Source organism: Dermochelys coriacea, chromosome 11 (genome assembly GCF_009764565.3).
Source record: "Dermochelys coriacea isolate rDerCor1 chromosome 11, rDerCor1.pri.v4, whole genome shotgun sequence".
Taxonomy (NCBI): Eukaryota; Metazoa; Chordata; order Testudines; family Dermochelyidae; genus Dermochelys; species Dermochelys coriacea.
This window is the reverse complement of record NC_050078.2, coordinates 3146206-3168668: the sequence shown is the minus strand read 5'-3', so window position 1 is coordinate 3168668 and position 22463 is coordinate 3146206. Positions and strand designations below refer to the sequence as shown.

Sequence of the window (22463 nt, the reverse complement as noted above, 5' to 3'; positions counted from 1 at the left end):
TGAGGAAGGGCTGCAGGGCAAAGCACTCCTGGAGTTAAACCCAGCACTATAGCGCCTGGTCACAGCTGGTCCCCAGTGCCTGGCTCTCCTTACCCGTCCATGCTATGAATGGGGCTGCTGGTGGAGATGGGGCTGGGGGAGGTGAAGGAGTTCATGAAGGCCCCGTTCCTCATTGGTGTCTCAGTGCTGTAGGCCTGTGGAGTTGGGGGGCTCTGGGGCGTTCCCCCACCCCCCATCGCCGCCTTGCGGGCCACCGACTCCACATAGGTCCTGGAACCTGGGGGCAAAAGGAAAGGAAGGGTGAAGCTGGCGACTGACCCAGGGAGGTCGGCATGCATGTGCCCTTTGGCTGCAGCTCAGGATCGGGGCCGATCACAGCTAGGGCCCAAATGTCAGTCACCCCGTTTCAAATCGATAACCCCGTCGCGGCTGCGACAGCTGAGCTGAGAAATCCACTGCATCCCCATCATCCCACCCCAAGCAATGAATTAAATCCCCCAACCTCCACCCAGCTAGGGTGTTGCCAAAACAGATGCAACGTGTGACACAGCCCCTGGCCCCCTCTGCATCGTCTTCCCCGTCATTCCTCCCTACATGAGTCTTGTGCAACACACAGCTTTGTGCCTGTTACACATTGTAGGCACCCCTGTGCCCATGAGAAGTCAGTCCTCGTCATCATTTAAAAATAGATCCTTTTGAATCAACCCCGCCAGATGTGCAGCTGGCTAAGCAGAATTACTGCATGACTGGCCATAAGTAACCCCTGTCCCACCTCCCCGCACACTGGCTCACTTCTAAGATGAGACTGCGACTCCACCAGGCGGGGACGATTTCCGCTGCATGCCCAGCATGGGCTGGAGAAATCAATCACACAAGGTGCCCATGGCAGACAAAACCTGGTGTCTTTTTAAGGTGCAAAGCCCAGCTGCAGCTTGGCAGCTTGGGAGGTGCCTTCTCAGACAGGGGGCGCCTTAATTTGGATCCAGCCAAACTGAACTTCTTACGTCTACACGGGAGCTGGCGGTGTAATGAGACAGACCCAGCTCGAGTTTAGACGTACCCTCGTCCCCCAACCTCGAGGCTTTTATCTCCAAGTATGTTCACCAACAGAGGAACGAGCTGGATCTAATCCTTGCATCCACCTTCCCGGGATTATCCCGAATTTTCCCTCTTGGGCCCGCAGTGAGATGGACTCTCCCATCTCTGCATCTCCAACCCCCAGGTTCTCTCTCTTATGAGCCGCAGGTGAGAAAAGCAAACAGGAGCCGCCATCTGGCTAGGCGGTTGAAGACTCCCCCATCTCTGCCCACTGCATTGCCGAGGGTGATCTCAGCTTGTCACGCCCACAGGGCTGGCGCCTCGGGACGGCCTCGTTCCATTCCTGGAAGCAGCTGGGTTCAGTGTCTGGTCTAGCATGGCTGCGATGTGTCCTGAGAGTACCGGCAGGGGGAAGGATGGGCAGGCCCTTGGGGTGCACTGGTGCACGCTGGGGGTGAAGTGAGATGGCTTCGCTGAACCCCAAGAGGCAGCAATGATCGTCTCAAGAACCGGAACTCACCATTGTTTCAAACCATGAGCCCAGGTCCAGGCTGTTCCGCTGGCCGCTGCAGGAACACGCGTTGCCCTGCAATCCGCGGGACGGCCGCAGGGCAACCATCTGCAGTGGCCCAGCTCCATCCTCTCAAACAAAGGTAACTCCCAATGATGAGGGGAGAAACCTTGCTACAGCCTCCCATCCTTCCCACCCCATCACTGCGTGGCAGGAAGGATGGCAGAGCCGGTGCCCTCTACGCCCGGAGGGGATGGAACCCGACAGAACTAGCCGGCTTTCCGACACGGCCGGTGCAGGGCAGGACAATGCTCACCAGGCCCCTCTCTTTGAACCCTGTGAGCCACGAACCCACTGAGCAGCCACTGGCCTGGGTCACCCCTGCGGCGAGCCGGGCGAGCTGCCCTCCAGGGCCCTGCGCCCGCCCAGACTATCGGCGATGTCCGTGACGTCAGCTCCCCCGCGGGCGTAAAGCAGTGTGACGCTGACCTCAGTGGAGCAACGCTCATTTACACCAGCTGCAGGATCTGGCCCCCCAACATGTAGAAGCCGGGCGCATTCGGAGCGAGCTGCCTAACCGCCCTGCGCCTGGCGGGAAGCGAGGCCTGGCGCTCGTTCCCCGGACGGCAGCAGAGCCGTCACCTAGACCCCCCCACTCCCCACACCGTGCCTGCTCCGGACGCACTCACTCTGCTCGGACAGCCGCACGGTTTCCAGGCTTTAGACACCCATCCCTCTTTGCCCCCCGGAGGCGGCTTCTCAGAGACTCTTCCCAGAGCTCTGGTCCCTCCCCCTTCAGCCTCACAAGGCTTCCATCTCCTACCCCCTTCCACGCTCACCCCATTCCTCCTCTTCCCCCTGCCCAGCTCCCCCTTTGGCCCCAATCCCCCCGGGTAGAAACACCCAGTTCTTGACTGCATCCCTTCCCCCCACCTTTGCAGCCCCCACTCCGAGGAGAAGGCAACGAGCCCTGGGATCGTTTCTGCTTTTGCTAACAGAGGTGCCCGTTCTCATGCTCCCTGCCTCCCTGGCTGTCCTACTTCCCGCCTGCCTGGCGGACCTTGCCCTGACCCTGCCTTCACCCGGGCAGCAGGGCTGCACAGTGGCCTCCTCTGAGTGCATGAGCGAGTCCAGGAGGCTCAGGAAAATACACCCTCTGCCTCCTGCCCATCCTCGTCAGTGCTAGCCCCGTCTCTACACAGCCCACAGGCGGCTCCTGCGAATGCTGTCCACGCCACACCAGGGCCTGGCGGCACTGTGGGCTGGTGCCAAGCCAGGCGTGGGACAGCTGTGCCATCACCGACCTGCCTTCCCGCTTCGCCCTGCCAGCACCCAGTGTGAATTTCAGACTCTTCCTGAAAGAAAGGAGGCGTGGGGGAGGGTGTTATACCAGGGACCCATATGACGTGAGTGGCACTGCCCACAAAGACCTGAGATTCACCCACCAGCCGGCCTTGCCTCCTTGTCTTGCAAAGCCACGTGTCTAGAAGCAGGGCTTTTTCAGCCTTTCCATTTCATGGGCCACTGCATCAGAGACCCCCCTCTTACCCTGGACCCTTCGCCCCTCCTACAATTCACTGGAGGATCCAGTCCTGCATAGGCAAGGTCGGGGATAAGATAACCCCAGAGATCTTTGGCATCTCTAGTGCAGTGGGTGGTGTACACAATACATGGCTGGAAATAAAACAGACCCTTACGGTGATTAGTTGTGTCACCGTGGCTCCTGAGTGGCTGAGAAGTGAGCATCCCCTTTTATTCAGTTACCCAGTCTCCTCCCACCCCAGCCATGGTCTATTTGTCTGATCGCCTGTAGCCCGTGAGCTCTTTGGGGTAGAAGCTGCCAGGTACCCTCTGCCTGGTATAACCTCTCAGTCCAGCCCTGCCCTGCCCTGCATAATCAGATGGGGCAGGAGCTGACCTCTGAAGGGAGCTGGGCTAATCTTTTCCTACAGAACATTCCAGGTGGGTTTCAGGATTTTGGCTGAACCCAGCACTTAAGTCCGCTCGGTCTAGGGCCAAAGTGCTGCTTAGGGTGACCTGCAGATTGGGGTAATACACCTTCCCCCACTTCAGTCATTAAATCCTGCTCCCTGCCCTGACCAAAATTCGCCAGTCCAAGTGCATGAGTCAGCCTGCAAGAGGTTCAGGAGAAACGGCTGCAGAATGGCAGTGACACAAGGGAAATCAGGGGCATGGGCAAAGAAGAGAGGAGGCGGGTGTGCCAAGTTTGGGGGCAGAAAAGAGAGTTTGGCATTTTTTTTATATTAAAAACGTAGAGCTTGTCTATTCTGATTTTTCTGCAAGGGCTGTATGGATGATATCTTAAGAACAAAGGAAGACACACATGAACAATTGAGGGTGGGTAGGAGCTCATTATAACCCCAAAAATGCCAGAGATACAACCTGATACATACAGGGTATTATTTTTAAAGGGCCCTCAATCCATTCTCTGACGTTGCAGGTAGAAATTCAGATATTCAGCATTCAGCTGGTCAGATCTGGAGGAACATCCAGTAAATTAGAAACTGAACATCTGTACCTGCAATTTCGTGCTCATAATTAACTGTACCTTGCAAAACTGGACGTTGACGTCAAAAGATTGCTCTGTGTGCGTGTGTGTGTAAGTGTGTATGTGTGCATGCGTGTGTGTGCATGTGTTTGTTTGTAAAAAGGTGCTGTTTAAACTTAAATCAACAGTGCACAAATTCAATTTAGACAGTCTGACTAGAACAGTAGTGCAGAAAAAACTGCAGCTCCTTTCTATTCTAATTGACTATATTATTGGCCAAATTCTCTATCCCATTATCTATCAGGATCATGTCATGAAAAACCCCATTGCAATGTACACGCGGACAGGAACACAGGTATAGTTTCCATAGTGTCGAGCTAAACCCTGCTTCACTTTACACATCCGATGAAAATAATCGCATTCCCATGGGCTCAGTCCCACTCTTCCAGCTGTGCTGCTACTGACTCTCCAGGAGCACCTTTCTGAGTGCCAGGATGCATCCATCCCAGGGTGCACTTCTGTTAGACCATCCCTGGGCTTTGCACAAAGCACAGAACTAGCCGAAATAATGGTAGCATGACAAATTGGAATGAGGATATGGGGGTAGATATTATCATATCTGAGGTAGAAGCAAAACTCAAACAGCTTAATGGGACTAAATCAGGGGGCCCAGATAATCTTCATCCAAGAATATTAAAGGAATTGGCACCCGAAATTGCAAGCCCATTAGCAAGAATTTTTAATGAATCTGTAAACTCAGGAGTTGTACCGTATGATTGGAGAATTGCTAATATAGTTCCTATTTTTAAGAAAGGAAAAAAAGTGATCTGGATAACTACAGGCCTGTTAGTTTGACATCTGTAGTATGCAAGATCTTGGAAAAAATTTTGAAGGAGAAAGTAGTTAAGGACACTGAAGTCAATGGTAAATGGGACATAATACAACATGGTTTTACAAAAGGTAGATCGTGCCAAACCAACCTGATCTCCTTCTTTGAGAAAGTAACAGATTTTTTAGACAAAGGAAACACAGTGGATCTAATTTACCTAGATTTCAGTAAGGCATTTGATACTGTGCCACATGGGGAATTATTAGTTAAATTGGAAAAGAAGGAGATCAATATGAACATCGAAAGGTGGATAAGGAATTGGTTAAAGGGGAGACTACAATGGGTCCTACTGAAAGGCAAACTGTCAGGCTGGAGGGAGGTTACCAGTGGAGTTCCTCAGGGATCAGTTTTGGGACCAATCTTATTTAATCTTTTTATTACTGACCTTGGCACAAAAAGTACAAGTGTGCTAATAAAGTTTGCAGATGATACAAAGCTGGGAGGTATTGCCAATTCAGAGGAGGATAGGGATATCATACAGAAGGATCTGGATGACCTTGTGAACTGGAGTAATAGTAATAGGATGAAATTTAATAGTGAGAAGTGTAAGGTTATGCATTTAGGGATTAATAACAAGAATTTTAGTTATAAGCTGGGGACGCATCAATTAGAAGTAACAGAAGAGGAGAAGGACCTTGGAGTATTGGTTGATCATAGGATGACTATGAGCTGCCAATGTGATATGGCTGTGAAAAAAGCTAATGAGGTTTTGGGATGCATCAGGGGAGGTATTTCCAGTAGGGATAAGGAGGTTTTAGTACCATTATACAAGGCACTAGTGAGACCTCACCTGGAATACTGTGTGGAGTTCTGGTCTCCCATGTTTAAAAAGGATGAATTCAAACTGGAGTAGGTACAGAGAAGGGCTACTAGGATGATCTGAGGAATGGAAAACTTGTCTTTTGAAAGGAGACTCAAGGAGCTTGGCTTGTTTAGCCTAACTAAAAGAAGGTTGAGGGGAGATATGATTGCTCTCTATAAATATATCAGAGGGATAAATATTGGAGAGGGAGAGGAATTATTTACGCTCAGTACCAATGTGGACACAAGAACAAATGGGTATAAACTGGCCACCAGGAAGTTTAGACTTGAAATTAGAGGAGTGAAGTTTTGGAATAGCCTTCCAAGGGAAGCAGTGGGGGCAAAAGATCTATCTGGCTTAAAGATTAAACTCGTTAAGTTTATGGAGGAGATGGTATGATGGGATAATGAGATTTTGGTAATTAATTGATCTTTAAATATTCATGGTAAATAGGCCTAATCCCCTGAGATGGGATATTAGATGGGTGGGATCTGAGTTACCCAGGAAAGAATTTTCTGCAGTACCTGGCTGGTGAATCTTGCCCATATGCTCAGGGTTTAGCTGATCGCCATATTTGGGGTCGGGAAGGAATTTTCCTCCAGGGCAGATTGGAAGAGGCCCTGGAGGTTTTTCGCCTTCCTCTGTAGCATGTGGCACGGGTCACTGGAGGGAGGTTCTCTGCTCCTTGAAGTCTTTAAACCACGATTTGAGGACTTCAATAGCTCAGACATAGGTGAGGTTTTTCGTAGGAGTGGGTGGGTGAGATTCTGTGGCCTGCATTGTGCAGGAGGTCGGACTAGATGATCAGAATGGTCCCTTCTGACCTTAATATCTATGAATCTGTGAACAGTTAAGGAGAGTTGCAGGGGCCAGAAGAGGATAGAGAGCAGATGCTCACGCCGATTAAATGTACAAAACTGACTGCGTGCTACTGACCAAGATCTCTGCTTCAGAAGGGCTTTCCAGTCCAAATCTCCCCACCCCTCTTAGTTGGACAGGATTGCTGGGAGCCGCAAGAACATTTGTACCCTCCAATATCCGGGAATTGCACCCTCGTTCCACCCTCTAGAGACACAACACATAAGACATGGTTGTTTTTTCAAAGCACAGTGGTTAACGAATTGTTGAAATACCCTGATAAACTTCCTCCCCATTTTAAAGCTGGGAAATGAATCAAAGAATGGTTAAGTTGTTTCCCAAGGCTGCATAGTGAACCAGGATCTGACCCAGGACTAAAACTCAGTGATTTCTAGCTGCTAACCTGGTGCTCAATCCACTACACCATAGAGCCTTCCACAGGCTAAGAAGTGATATGCAGTTCTCCAGTGGCTAAAAGGTTCATTCTAAACGTAGTTAGGGAAAAAATTGTGAAAAATTTCAAAACTTTGTTAGTTTTGCATTTTTGCACTGGGTTCAAAAAACAGAGACATTTTTCCATTTCCCAAATTTGTGAGCACATTTTCCCCCTCCTTTTTATCAAAAGCATTATTAAAAATGTCACCAAAATGTTTCATCTGCTGAAAACTGGTTTTGGGGAAACAGAAGCTTTTTACAAAAATATTAGGAAAAAAGGCACAAACCCCACAACAGACTGACAAAATCAAAAACATCGTTGGGGGGGGGGGAGGACATTTTTCTATCTAAAAATTTTTCTTTCAGAAAAAGTCAACTCACTCAGCTAATTTCTTCCCCGTGGCAAAAGCATTGGTCCTCTTTCAGGAGCCAGAACATGGTAGGTTTTAAAACACAAATTATCTGAGTCATGCAGAAAATGGGTGAAAGAATGTTGTAATGGTTAGGCAGTATTGCCAACCCAAATTGTTCAAAATGCATGAGTCACACCGTAAAACCCATGAAATTGGCTTAAAAAGAACTCAAAATGTATTATTTTAAAAAATCTCATGTCTTTTTTATTTCCCTTCTCGTATTGAACTGTAGGGGTCACATTTCAACCTGGTCTACAAAACAATTGTGATAAAAATGAAAAAGTTTTCATTTTCATCCAAATTTTTCTTCAAAAGGATTTTGGGGTTATGTCAAACCACCGAAAACCTGAAAAATCAAACATCTGTCTGTTTCTGGCTGAAAAAAATTCAGCCAAACTCCCAAAATATTCTGGTTTGGGCTGAAATTTTTCCTTTTTTTTAAATGAAAAATGGGAAAAAATGGTAGAAAAATGAGATTAACCACAGAAAATGCCATTTTGACCAAAAACGTCATTTTCTTGTTGAAAAACATTTTGAACAACAACAAAAATTGCAACCAGCTCTTGCCACATTTTTAGGCTTTTCTCTGCAACCATGAGGAATAGAAACTTTGTTTTTTAATTAAAGCTGAAATTGTCCTGTAATCTCCTGACTCCAAGAGCAAACAATAAAGATTTGTGGTAAAATCAGGAGAGGTTGCCAAGACTGCTTTGGGTGCAACAAAAATGGACAGATTCTTATGAAACTCCCCAGAGAGGTTAAGACGGGACTGAAATACATGCAAAAAACTCAGCCCAAGGTGTAACTCAGAAGTGATTGAAAATAGAGATTCTGAAGGAAAGTGCCATCTCAAACACAGCATCACCATCTGGCTGCAACACATTAAGTAGGAAAGCACAGAGACAGATTGTGTAGGCGTGTAGATTCCAAGCTCTTAACTTCTCTATCCACAAGGGGCTTGCTTATGTTTCGTTTGAAGCTAATGTCCCCTACTTATAAACACTTGCACATTCTTGTTTAACCGTGTTTGTCATTCCGCTTGGACCGTTTGATTTGTCTGAAAGGCAGCAGCCACCGAAAGCACAAACTGTCCCACAAGTGAACCTGTTCTAAAGCATGTCACGGCATCTGAAACTCATGAACTTTAGCTCTGTATCTCTGCTTATATTTTCACTCCCCTCGGGTCAGCAAAAGCACAGAGCTTGGGAGTCTTATGGCCTTAGAGTATCAGTCACAAAAACATCTTAATGACTCAGGAGTCGCTGAGAACGGACCTCTGTGAAATCTATCCCTGTGGTCACAATGGGAGCTCCTGGGGGCTCAGCAGTTAAGAAAATGTGGCCCTTTATTTTGGTACCTAAATTGGAAATGAGCTCTTTGAAAATCTGTCACCCGTGCACTGTCTTCACTGAGACTAGCTGGAGGGAAGCTAGCTTGGGTAGACTAGCCCAGGCACACCTTTTGCCATGTAGACACACGCTAAGCCCTACTGAAAGTCAGCGGTTCTCCAATGGTTCCAGAACCAGGATGTGGCAGTTTGGCCTGGTGGGTAGGACCAGGAGCCATGCCTAGCGGTCAGAACAGGAGTAGGCCCTGGTGGCTGGAGGAGGAGTCAAGCGAGGGGTCACAGCCGGAGTCAGAAACAGGAGTCGCGCCTAAGGTCAGAGCTGGAGTCAGGGCCATAGGTCAGAGTACAAGAGCCGCGCCTGTTGTCGAAGCAGGCCAGGTACTGCCAGGTTGCACAGACAGCTTCTGGCAACTTCCTACCCACTTAAATAGCGTGCCTGGACAAATCAGAGGTCATGGGTGGTGATGCCAATCGGGGCTTCGCGTGGGCAGCACTTCCTATGGTGTGTAGTGCCCCCACGGTTTATAATGTATGGATCACGCCTCTGCTACATCTGCCTGGCTGTCACCCTGAGCCCTGCAAACCCGGGTTCTCGTCCTCTGGATCCTTACGCTCTGCCACTGTTGAAGATGGGACTTAGGCGCTTATGAAAATTTCACCTTTCACCTAGGCGTGCCCCTTGGCTGTATACACACCGAGGGAAGCATGGATCAAGGTGAAAAGAACAGTGGTCAGCATCACTACTTCCCCGCTGTGGGGAGTGCGAGAAGGACAGAGAGCAGCGTACCCCACAGCTGTGGCTCTATCTCATGGCACCATCCTGACTGGGTTTCAGAACGAACCTCTGCAGAAGCCAGTGCAATGATCTCACGGCACACTGATTCACTGGGCTGGGAATGGCATTCCAGGAAGTACGGCCTGCCAGAAGGCAATGCGACAGGAAATGATGCGACAGCACAAGGAACCAAGTGATTAGCAGAGGCTGAAATGCCCCTCCTGGATATCTGATCATTTTCCTGCACACTTCAGTTTCAGGCAGCTCTACCTGGATTTATTTGCTTCGAGATTAGCTCCTACGTACAATTCCCAGGCAGGCTGCACTGCGGTACAATCCTGTATGCACTTTTGACCCTTCTGCATACCACACAAATCAAGCCAACCAGATGTCTCAGCATTAATGAGCTTAGCAATTCAGCTTCTCTTTTTGGCCAAAAGAATTAGCATGAATAAAGAGAAAATATCCCTTCTTACCTTCATCAGATTCAACTACTGCCTCCCCATCTAGCTCTGAGGGGGAAAGATGAGAGATGGAGGAGCAAGGCAGGGAAGGACAGACAATGGAAGAGAAAGGAAACACGGTGATGCAAAGGGAAGAAAGAGAGAGAGAGAAATCGATGTTAATGTTCTCTGGTCTTTCATCGTGGTAAATAACTACATGTGTGCAAGTTATCTGAATTGCTACAGAAACAGGAAAGAGGCCCCGGTTTTTAAAGGTATTTAGGTGCCTAAAACCCATTAGTTTAACACTCACCTGGTCCTCAGCACTCACCTGGCAGTATCATTCCTATGGCTTCACCGCTAACCTTTCCCTACTGACAAGCCCTAGGCAGGGAGATGGTTTATGTCCAAAAGGGATGTTGTTATTAATTATTTTTCTGATTCCCTCCACCCTTTGAGAAGCCGTTGGCCTTCCCAGTTCAGATGGCAGATCTGGGGCAGGGTCACACAAGCCTACGCTGATTGGTTCTCCATGTGCTGAGAAAACCCCGCTGGGAACATTCCCAGTGCTGCTTTTTTTACATCCAATTTTTACGGCTCTGCATCGGCCTTTCTGCTATTAAACTCTCTGCTGCTCCACATTTATAGCCTGGTTGTAAAAAGGTGCCGGCGGCTGAAATGCTGGTGTCTACAGCCCCAGAATTGGTCCCCAAAGGGGCCTTCTCCACTGTAAACTCTAGTTTCTGCTTCTCTCTGCCTGTGATGAGCAGGATAGACACAAGGCTCCGAACGTAAAGGAAGCTCTTGAAAGCCTGTGAAGGGGAGGGGTGGTGCTGGTGAACTGGGATCTGTCTGGATTAGAAGACAGCTCCTGGGCTCTGGTATCCATCCCCCAGACAGCTGTCAGAGGCCAGGAGAGGAGTTAGCAGCAGGGCCCGGGGCTGCACTCTGGGGATTCACACAGAGACAGAGGATGCTCTGGATATTGTTTTAACTGGCAAGTTGCACTTTCTCTAGCCCTCTTGAACTGCGGCGAGGTGAGAACGCTACATATAGGCGGAGAGAGCGAGGGAGAAAGGAGGAGTGGGAGTGGAGAGAGAGAGAGCCACAGACAACCAAATCCTAACTACCTTACGCACTCCTTAAGTACAGCTCCCATTGGGGGCAGCTGACCCTAAGTAAGGACCTCGGGTGCTGACCCAGACAGAGAGGGTGACAGAAACCAAGCGCTGGTGGTAGTGAGCAACCACTCTACCGGACAGTGTGTTCCTTACCTTCTTGAAGCTTGTTGTTTGATAACGTAGGAATAGCCAGCCTGGGTCAGACCCCCCATATCCAGCTAGGCCAGTGATCTAACAGTGGCCAACATCAACTGCTTCAGAGGCAAATGCAAGGAACTCCTACTGTATGCAGCTGTGGGACAACCTGCCCATCGGGATGAGTGTAACCTGGTTCTAGAGTAGGAAGGGCCCTCAAGAGGTCATCTACTAGCCCATCCTTGGATCTTGGCAGGGGGTCGGACTAGATGATCCTTGTGGTCCCTTGGGTTCTATAACCCTCTGCGCTAAGGCAGAATTTAGTATACCAGTACATAAGGATCACTCGATGATTACCCTGTTCTGTTCATTCCCTGTGGGGCACCTGGCATTGGCCACTGTGGGAAGACAGGATACTGGGCTAGATGGACCTTTGGTCTGACCCAGTATGGCTGTTCTTATGTTCTTATGCTCGACAGGCATATGTCTCAACCCCATGGCTGCTACAAGATCCTTCCTCTACTGGCCACAGCTCCTGTCCAGCAGCATACAGCTCAGTCTTGGGTGCACACGCAAGTGACCAAATCCAATCAGCCTTAGTGACCCTGACGGGCCGACGTTACAAATTCAGCCTCAGCAGAAGCCCCTGGAGAAACAATGCATTCTCAACCTCTCTGTGCAGCGGCATGATTCTATGATTAAATACAGCAGAGAGGGCAATAAGATGCCAGGATGAACTGGCCCTAACTTTCAGCACCTTCTATCTGCAACCGGCCCTCTGACCCCAGCCATTCACTTACCTCCCGTCGGCTGCAGCAGGATCTCGGCTGGGTTATGGGGCTTCAGTCCCAATGCAGACAGCGGGGTCTTGGCCAGGCCGGGTGGGGAGCGCACTGTAGTCAGGCCAAAAAAAAAAACAAAAAAAACAACCCAACGGTATCAAAAAAGGGATTACATTTAAAGCGCAATAAATCCTAGAGTCATCTCGGTTGTTACTAAATGTGAGTTTATAGCCTCAGCGCTACGTGTCCTACTTAATGACGGTCATTATGTCCTGGCAAAGTGCGTGTGCAACTGGAAACACTTAAGCCCGCTGGCCTGCAGAAACCACAGGAATGCAGGAGCCGAGAGCAGGCCCCCTTATTAGAAGTGACACCTTTGGCTTCTCTTTTATGGAGACGGTGATTCGGCCAGCCCCGCTGCCAGCCACGTGCAGAGGGAACCTAGACACGGGGAGACAAAGAAACCCCCTGCTGATAATTGATGGGCAGTTACAGGAAGACGGATTGAGGGGTCCAGAGGGCGGGGAAGGATTACAAATTCCTTTGATGCCCATAAACCCTGCTTGAGTGCGCTGGGGGCCTGAAGGCCTTGCCTCCTTGAGGAGAAAGCACCTTGGCATGGCCATTAGGGACAGTCCACCAGCAGGAATGACTTCCCAGGGCTTGTAGGAATCCTAACATTGGGCAAGTCAGCAAAGCAGCAGCCCCCTGGCTGGATAACAGCGCCCTCCATTGCCCGAGTGCCTCTCATCCAGGGATCTCAAAGCGCCTTCCCCAATGCTCACTGATGAAGACTCCCTGTCACGGTTAATTGATGACACCTCCCCACCCTATGAGGGCATTTAGCTGCACTCCCCTCATTGGACAGGTTGGTAAACTGAGGCACCCAAATGTAACATGTCCTGCCCGCAGTGACTTGGGAAGTTGGCGGCGCAGCTAGGGCTAGAACCCAGGATTCCCGACTTCCACACTCCAAAACACGAGACCACCCAGTATGCGTCTGCTGCGGGGAGGTGCTGCAGAGGCTCACTGCTTAATGCACAGGTTGCCAGAGATGCCTCCAAAAACAGTAGCATTTCCTCTGTAGTCAGACTGATATTAACATAAACACAGTGGGCCAGATTCCGATCTCCGTGCTCTAGATCTAAATCCAGAGGGGCTCTTTGACTTCAACCACAATATTCCAGATTCACCCTGGTGTAAACGAGAACAGAATATGGCCCTCAGAAATTCAAATCACCATGCTCACAAAACAGTCCCATTACCTAATCTTCCCCTTGAAAAACTAACTTAGGGCCCACACTTTACGTCGAAGCATTCGCTCTACCTACTGGATTAGTTCTGGTAGAGAGACCTACATGGTGCCCATGCCATGAACTTTTACTCATGTGGCGTAGACATACATCTGGGAAACCAGTCAGATGTGCAGCGACAAATGTATCACATACCCATCAGCCTGTTTACGAATGCACACAACATGTGTTCTATAGCTCGATTGCATGTATATATTCTAGAGACAGAGGCCAGTATGTATGTATAAAGGGGTGTGTGTGTATGTATATATATAGCATGTGTGCTATATATAGGGTACATATATGAAGCAGGGAGTGATGGAGCAAATAGATGCAGATGTATATGTGAGATGTGTGTACTACCAGTCTCACAAATAAGGCTTTATAGTGTCTGTGTGTGTGCGGCAGGGAGAAGGGGGGAGAGTTCTTGCTGTTGATTTCTATCTCCCTGACACTGCATTTTACTGGCTCAAAACAATTCAGGCTTTCTAACTGTGAGGAAGAGACCTCAGGACACAGAAGAGGTGTGGGAATGCTGCAAAAAGCAAAAACAAGGAGACAAACGAGGCTCCAACCTCCCTAAAGGAAATTTGACACATTCCTTTAGCTTTATCCGCTGCTTGCATTTCAACCTTCTGACTTACAGATTCAGACGGGCACCCACGCTGGCAGCGGGAGGAGGCGGGAGAGACAGGCGTGGAAACAAAAGCCAGTCCTCATGAGCTCACGTTTTCATGGCTGCTACGTTGATTAGAACTGTTTGCTCAGTGCGGATGAGTTACTGGGAAACCAAGCAATTCCACGGACGGGCCAAGACACGGGCCAAGACGTTCCAGCCAAGTGTTACTGCTAATGCACTGAGCCTGCTTGGTCGAGAAGCTGGCCAGGGATGAGATGCAAAACACTCCCTGAGGGCACATCCTAAGCCTATACTATTAACCTGTCACTCTGAAATTCATCCACAGAAGGAACTGCTGGCAAGAAGCCCCTGCAGTGTGCTGAGCATTCAAAGTGCAGCCGAATGTCCCAGCCACACCCTCACCCTTCATCACCAACGGGCGACGACCTTACCCAGACTTGTGTTTCTGAGGGGAAGGGGTGGCACCAACGGGGTTAAAAACAACTCTCCTGCTAAACTTGGTGTGTAGCAACTGCAGTCACCAATGAGGGCTGAGCGAATAACAGATGTTTCAATACGCTGGAAATTCAAAATAAAAGCTTGGGGCTTGAACAGAAAATTCATTTTTTTCTAAATGTTCAGCATGTTGAAAAGTTGAAGAAGAAAAGAAAAACCCCTTGTTCCAGGTCAAAGGAAACCCGAAATGAAACGTTTCACTTTCAACTGTTTGAAAAGATTTTTCGGATTTTTATAAAACAAAATTAAAGGAAATGTGGAAAGGAAAAATTGAAATGTTTTGGTCAAAAACCCCCACAAAACCCTAAAAAATAAAATGCTGAAAAAATTCAAAATAATTTGACAACATTGATGTGAATTTGGGAATGTTCTGGTGTCACCAAATCTGTATTTTTCACCCCCCAAAAAAGTTTTGATTGAAAATCTTTCCCCAGCACTAGTCTGTGGCCGTAGGACATCCATACGGTTCAGAGACAGGAGATGTGGAGAATACAGTTTGGGAGGTGACTGCCGTGTTGGAAAATCTCTCCTGATCGGGACCAGAGCATCTCAATCCATTTTCAGCTCCTCTATTCCACTTTTCAATACACAGGAACATCAGATGTGGCCATTGCTTTTTTCCCCAGTTGCTCACCAATGCATTGTGCTGGTGCACACTGATTCAGCCGTGCCACTGTGGCACCGAGGGACAGCGGCAGAACTGGTCACAGCGGAATTCACTTCTTCCAAACCTACCACCAAGTTATCAAGGGTTAGCCAGTAGGACACATGCTCGGCTGGAGGAGTCAGGAGGTCAGAACATGCAACGGGAAACTCGAGGGTCAGGCTTTCCCAGCAACTTGCAAGGATCGGACAATTCCGGCAGCAAAGCAACTACTTAAACCTCCTTTGCCTACCTTAGGTTCAGCAGAGCACCTGAATGTTAAGTAGCATCTAACTCCCCTTGTCATTTACCCTTCCCACCCGCAAATCTGTTCAGGTAAAGGGGATTCACCTTGCGCTCGGCTACATGCCACGGGCTCCTATCTGGACATCCGGATATCAATGGTGAATGGATTTGAATGGACAGTGTTAACCCCAAATGTGCCTTCTTTAAAGGGAGTGGAATTCCATGCAATACACATATGTGCACACACAGCATGTCTTTAGCTAGGTACACGGGGGAAACATGATAGTCCTTAGTTTAAGCTCTTTGAGGCAAGGACAATATTTGCATGATAGGATTGTACAGTACCAACAGTGCTGGGACTCTGATTACAGCTTGTCAGTGGCATAGTACAAAGGACTTTTTGGCTTGGTCAAAGCAGTTCAGCCCAAATAAGTGCTGATACCAACTTTATCCTACTCCTGGCCAGCATGTATCCCGTCTCGGGGTTACAGAAACCCTCTTTGGGGAATATTTCAGGGAGTTTTAAAACAATTTGCATCGGGACTATTTTTCAGAACCTTCCAAACTAGCGGCCTTAGCTACCATGAGTCCAACTGTCCAGGACTCGGCGGAAGCCATAAAAATGGACCTAAAATAGCCTTTCTGTGCACCCCCACCAAAAAAATCACTGGTTTAAAATCAATTCTTCCAGAGCTAGGATCAGGTGCTGGGTCTGAATGGCAGAAAGTTCCTCCTTCCAGCTTTGTCAGACTGTGAGGTGTCACTTCAAAGTGGTGCCGTCTCGAAAAGCTGTCAGTGACGCAGGATTGATGGAGATCCCTAAACAGCTCTGTAATTGATCCAACTGTTGCCAGCTGTTTGGATTCCTCCCCATCTGCCCCCAAAATATTTGCTTTTTTAAAACTCTTGAGAGCTCGTTAGCCAACAGCACGTCTGTGAGAGTCACACTGAGCGCAGGGGGGCTGCCTGGGGACAACTTTCCGGGGTGGACGTTCTACGCGGGTCCTTCTAAAAAGGAGGGGATCGGCTGCGGAAGTGATCGCTCTGAGTGTAACTTTGGAGCGACATGTTGCAGAGGAAAGCGACGTGACCAGAGATTTAGGCCCGGCTACTCTGCAGGGTCAGGATGCCGGAGAGTATCCCAAAGCTATTCGGCATCATGCAACAGCCATCACCCAGAAGAGGAAGCGGTGAGAGCCAGGGCTATGTGTTACATATATCATGTGGCGTGGAACCCAATTGAAATGGGAGCCTCCTCAGTATACGGAGATAGTTTTATTTTCAGGGTTCTTTCATAGCAGATGGGGACATGCCCCCCCAAAATAGGGTTCAATTTTTTCCATCACATGCCCTGAGGGGTCCCCAGGACCGATATATTATTTTACATCCCACTATCTGTAAAACTTGGCTGTCAAAATGAAATAACAACGAAATCAAGGAAATCTGCAGCGCGTGGAGTGGCGGAGGGTGGTGTCAAGCAGAGAAGAGAAGTGACAGGGACGGAACTGCCATGGGAAAGGGATGGAGGAATGAGAGAACGAGAGAGAGAGATTAAATGGCGGCAGGTGTCTGGAATTTGGAGCTGCTTGACCTGCTGCTTTTATCTGGCTTTGCTAGAGCCGCCCGCTGGTTCCCACCGCCTCCCGAAGCCGCGGAACTTACGCAGGTGACCATAAGGGGTTTGCGGCGAGACAGGAAAGGCAGGGGTTGGGGGAGAGATCTCACCACCGCTGGAGGGTGGGCTGGTTGGCGAGGTCCCCTCCAGCTCTTCAAAAGCCTCCTTGTAGCTGTGGAGATGAGGCTGCAGAAGAAAGCAACCCGAGGCTGAGTCAGTTGTGGCAAGAGCAGACCCCCCAAGCAAACACGGCCCCATTACAGAAACCTGATCCTCAGCCACCCACCAACCCAGGCTTGCGGCCGCTGGGGCTTCATTGCCAGAAAGAACTAAGGACTTTCTTCAGCGTCTTTGTGGATCTCTAGCAAGCCTCAGCCCCCTCCTCCCACCCCCCTGCAACTGGGGTTGAATGGCGAGATCCCCCTCCAGCAGTGCTATCCACATTACCATACGCCCCACTACAAAGCAGCAGCGGGAAAGACCAAGGAAAAGGCACCTCTTTGGGCCTCCCTCCCGGGTTGGCGGCGATGCTGCTGACCACCTCTGGTGAGAAGCTGTGGACCGGTGATCGGGCAGTGGGACTCCGGGGCATGCCGGGCTCCTGGGGACTGTTCTCGTACTGGCCATCACTGGTCGTGCATCTTCGGCTCGGCGCTCCGGGCTCCTCCGGGGACTTGTCCCGTGACTCCACCCCTGGAATTCAAACACAAGGAGGGAAGCACTCATTAAAAAGGATAATGCCCAGCAACAGGCTCATCCAGGTTCAAATTCACCCTCAGGAAACCATGTGGCAGCTGGCACGTTGGTGATTTATCTGAAGCACGAGCCACTCCTCACCTGATGACTCCAGCTCCTTGGCATCTTGGGGCTCTCCCTGAGGATTCTTTACCCCCAAACATTTTTAAAGGGCCATCTGTGCTGCCTTAAAGGGCCTGCATAAAGGCTAAGGTAGCTGGAGACTTCTGATTCCTACAGGATAGGCACAGCGTGAGCGGGAGAGCACCCTGCCACCCTGATCCCAACCTGGAGAGAACCGAGGAACAGACGTGCCCACTGCCAATACAGCCTTTGCTCTGCATGGACACCCAGTACAGTGCTACAGGGCTTGGTGCTGCAGGAGGGGCTTGTGATCAGAGGAGACATCGAGCAAAAGTTTTCATCGCGTGTGGTCATCAAAGAACCCGGGACTCCTTCCTAAAGAGCGAGGCTAGGCTCTGGCATCCTGACCAGGCGGTTATTCTTCCGATACCCTGGCAATTCCACTGCAGACAATAACTCTTCCCTTTCTGCCCTGCACGACTTCTGTGCTGCCCGGACGATCAGAGACCTGGAGGGCTGGAGGAGGCACCTCAAGAGGTCATCAAGCTCAGCCCGTCTGCACTGAACCAGGACCAAGGTGGATGTCAGTGGCATAGAGTTTAAAACCAGAAGGGACCAGCAGATTATCCAGTCTGACCTCCTGTCTAGCACAGGCCACCCACAGCACCCAGCCACCCACACACCAAGCCCAATGCCCAGAATCAGTGCAAAGCTGCCTTCTGCCTAGAAGTGGATGCCTATCAATGATGGGGAAAGTGGCCTTTGTAACACGCAAGGTCTGATCCGCAGGGCACCTGCCATTTCCACAACTCCAATGGGATGGAAAATGCACCATAAATAACCATTAATATTTTGCATCTCCCATTCCCATCACACCTGAGTGCCTGTATCTCCGTTACACCCCCGCAGGGTGGGTGCTATCCCCATTTTACAGATGGGAACTGAGGCACAGGGACATTAAATGACTCGTCCAAAGCCACACAAGTCAGCTGTGATGGAGCAGGGGATTGAACCTAGGTCTCTGGCTTGCACCCTAACCACTGGCCCACCTCTTCCCTCTTGATCAATCCTCCGACTTGCTTTGGAGGCTGCCAGCAGATGTACCAATTCAGTGCTGGGTTGGAAGGCCATTGCAGTCCATGGGAGTTTGACTTGGCCAGGCATTGGATCAGGCAGCAGAGCCAGCTGTGATGGTGGCTTTTGAACAGGGAACCGGACTGAACCCACAGCCATCAGAGTGAAATGGGCGCTACAGCCATATAAGGCCAGGGAGCAGCAGACGGGAGACAGAGCTCAAGAGAGACCCGGGCTGGTGGCGATGGGGAGGGCATCCTGAAGGAACCCTTCTGAGCAGAGGGGCCGAGCAAGTCCAAATAACTAAGCCAGGGATGGTCCGTACAGCCTGAGCTTCCCTCCCCACTCCCGCCCCCGTCCACGGGAATGATCCCTAGAGAAGTGCATCTCAGAGCCTGGCCAGGGCCAGGTCTCCGTGCCAGGAATCTGGAGCACATTCCAGTCCACTTCTTTGTTTGCATCCCCGTTAGCTGCCAGGCGCCCCCCCGCCTTTTCCAGCCCCGCACACAGCAGCCTGGCTGCAAAGAGGCAACACCTTTGTGGAGAGGCTTGCAGGCTTTGTAAAGCTGGTGGGGAGGTGGGGGGAAACCAGAGCCGCGTTCCATCCCTTTGGTGGGCTGGGGTCTCCCCCCTGCCCCCTCAGCTCTTCGCTGCGAGTGGCAGTCAGCCAGGGAGAGCACTTGCGACGGAGGCGGGAGCAGGGTTTGGCCTGGATTCCAGCGCCTGAGTGCAGATGTCCACTTTAGCAGAGGGGGAGGGCGGCTGACTCCATGGCAATGACACCAACTAACATGCAGCACCTGGCCCAGAGGGAAAGCCCTGAGGGAAGGAAGAAGCGGGGAACTGCTAATCCTGCCAAGCAATCATCACTTCAGGAAAGCAGCAGCCCGCTGTTCTACTAAGACAGGGATCGTCTCTCCATTCTCCCAGACCGTGCCCCTCTCCTAATGCTACAAAGGTGATTAGTTAATTCAGCCTCAGCTCAGCACCCTGCTGGGAGATGGAGAAAGAGTTTTATGCCCATTCTTCAGATGGGGAAACTGAGTACAGAGTCAAGTATCAGAGGGGTAGCCGTGTTAGTCTGTATCCACAAAAACAACAAGGAGTCCGGTAGCATCTTAAAGACTAACAGATTTATTTGGGCATAAGCTTTCGTGGGTAAAAAACCCACTTCTTCAGATGCATCTTTCTTCAGACTTGCACATAGGGCACCAGCGGCAGAACGGGCTCCCGGCACCAGCTCGAATCTGCTAGATCTGATTTCTAAAAGGGCCCGCAGGATTGACACAAGCCCAAGGGATCCCGATTCCAAAGGCCAGGAGAGCAGTCACAACAGTAAGAAAGGTTCATACTTATGCCAGTGCCTTTTAGCCCAGGGGACCCCTATGGGTTTCACGTGCTGGATTTACAGATGGCCACTGAGGGACCAACGTAGGAGCTGATGCTAATTTACTCCCACAACATCCCCAAGCATAGAACTGAGTTCCATGGAACTGCACCAGTCACAGAGCACCCATCAACGTGAATAAACCATCAGGATCCAGCCCTCAGCGTGTCAGGGCACGGGGCTTGGATTGTTCCTTCAAATTGCCCAGCATGCTTTGTGTGCATTTCCTCCAGGGTGGGGGGAAATGAGAAAATGGTTTGCCAAGCTAGCGGCAGGCAGCGGGGCTAGCGGAGGTGAGTGGGCTGCATGGGGCGGTGGGGAGAAGCCTGTACCAGGGCAGTGGGGGAGGGCAGCAGGCTGCATCAATGAGCCAGGGAATGGGCTGCACCAGGGCCTAAGGAGGGGATGGGGAGCTGGCTCAAGGCGCATTCACACCCATTTCTCCCTGCTGCCTAGGAACCCCACATTTAGATCCTGTCCAGGCAGACTCCGCTTTGGAGTTCCCATGACATTCACTGACGTGGCCCTTTAAAGGGGGCTGCTTAACAATCTGAGGTCCTGTCTGCACCGTGGGGAAATTAAAGCTCCCAGGGCACTTTGTGTCAGTGCCGAGGTGTGGCCCTTGGCCAAACTGTCCCCATCTCCCGTCTCTGTTCTGCTGTGCAGCTGCATTTCAAGGCTGGGAGCCGTGACATCTGCAGAAATCGTTTGCAAAGTGCTGTGGGACCCTTTGGGATGAAAGGTGCTGTAGAAGCCCGAGAGACCGTTACACAGTAAACTGAAAATGAAATCGGTAAGCATAGATGCACCCGCATTACCCAAAGACATATATGCTGCCCCTGTAACTCACCCTTACTGGTACCTCCCCCGGCCACCCTCAGCAGAGACACACACACACACATTGCGGCTTAGAGACACTCAGCACTGTTCTCAGAGCCAGGTAGGAAAGTGCTGGAGACCAACTGGGGCTGTCTACTGTCCTCTCAGATATACATTCTGTCCTTTCATCAGCCTTGGTCCAGTTTGTCACGCACAGCCACACTCTCTCTCTCCCCTCTAGGCAGCCACCTCATAGACCCTGCCTAGAGGAATTTATCATAACATTGGGCACTAGAAAATGGACTGAGAACCCCAACTTCCTTCACAGAGGCCTCTGAAAAGCCATCAGGTTGGCCCCTGGCTCTTCCTGACTTCCAGAGAACTATTCCTGAATCTCTGAGCTATGCTGATGCCCCCCTTCTTCAGATCTTGAAAAATCTGCTCACGAAATAGGGAGGAAGTTGGCTGCAAGTTCCTGGCACAGGCTGCTTAGCTACATCACTGCAAGATGAAGCCTTTCCAAGGGAGTTTCTAAATAATAATCACAGTAATGATGATAATCACAAAATCACCATGCTGGGGAGATGCAAGAGAGCTGAAAGCTGGCGCACAGCCCAAATGGAGTTTGCCCACGTAATTGATGGAGGCTGGAAAATTCCATTAACAGCAACTTTGGAACTAAATTTGCCCATCCAGTCTGCTGGAGCCGGCTGCACGTCGGTCATTTGCTGAGCATACAGGCAATTCCAGGGGCAGTGATTGCAGAAGAAGTAACTGAAGCGGAAATGAGCCACTCTGTGGGTAAGAGACTCATTGTGCAGGCTGGGTGGGAGAAGGCTCGTCGTGAGCAGGTGGTAGCACGCCAGGCTTCCCACAGGACCATGCCCAGGGCGTGAGAAGCTGTGTAGCAGAGCCCATGCCGTCATCATTGAAAGGGACACAACCAGCTTTCACAATATCACATTTCCAGAGGTAATTTCCTACCCACTTTTGTTAAGTGACCCCTCCCCCCCAAATGACTAGAATGGAAAGGAAAAAAAACTTTGTTTGGCAGTTAGTAGCATTTTGTGTCCAGTTAGTTAGTTAGGCCGAAGCTTGAAGGTATTTAGGTGCCCAGTTCCCCACTGACATCAATACACTGAAACCAATGGGAGTTAGGCACCTAAATACCTGTCCACTGCTGGAGCTTAGGTGTTTAACTCAAGCTGGAACAGCACCTGCTTTTAGCTCAGGAGGCCCCTGGGTCAGCTCCAGCTATAACCAAGCCAGTGACCATAATGCACACGCCTGCTTATCTTTAAGCAGCAGGTCGTCCCCCTTAACTACCCTTCCACATAACTCTTTGCGTGCTGCGTGTTAAGCCTGTCTGCAGGG

At 50.2% G+C, this 22463-nt stretch overlaps 1 protein-coding gene across 22 annotated transcripts in view; it reads right to left on the bottom strand.

The window, feature by feature from the left end:
- Positions 1–22463, bottom strand: part of TNS1 (tensin 1) — a 279839-nt gene that overhangs the window by 22935 nt on the left and 234441 nt on the right. For 8 of the 22 annotated variants that reach the window (XM_043504820.1, XM_043504819.1, XM_043504817.1 and 5 more), the window contains 5 exons: positions 17487–17683; positions 17038–17176; positions 12078–12170; positions 10055–10090; positions 94–277 (listed from right to left, as the gene is read on the bottom strand). In XM_043504820.1, coding sequence (XP_043360755.1) covers positions 94–277; positions 10055–10090; positions 12078–12170; positions 17038–17176; positions 17487–17683 — 649 coding nt within the window. The remainder of the gene's footprint in view (positions 1–93; positions 278–10054; positions 10091–12077; positions 12171–17037; positions 17177–17486; positions 17684–22463) is intronic. The other 14 variants (XM_043504821.1, XM_043504824.1, XM_043504828.1 and 11 more) reach the window with 4 other exon arrangements.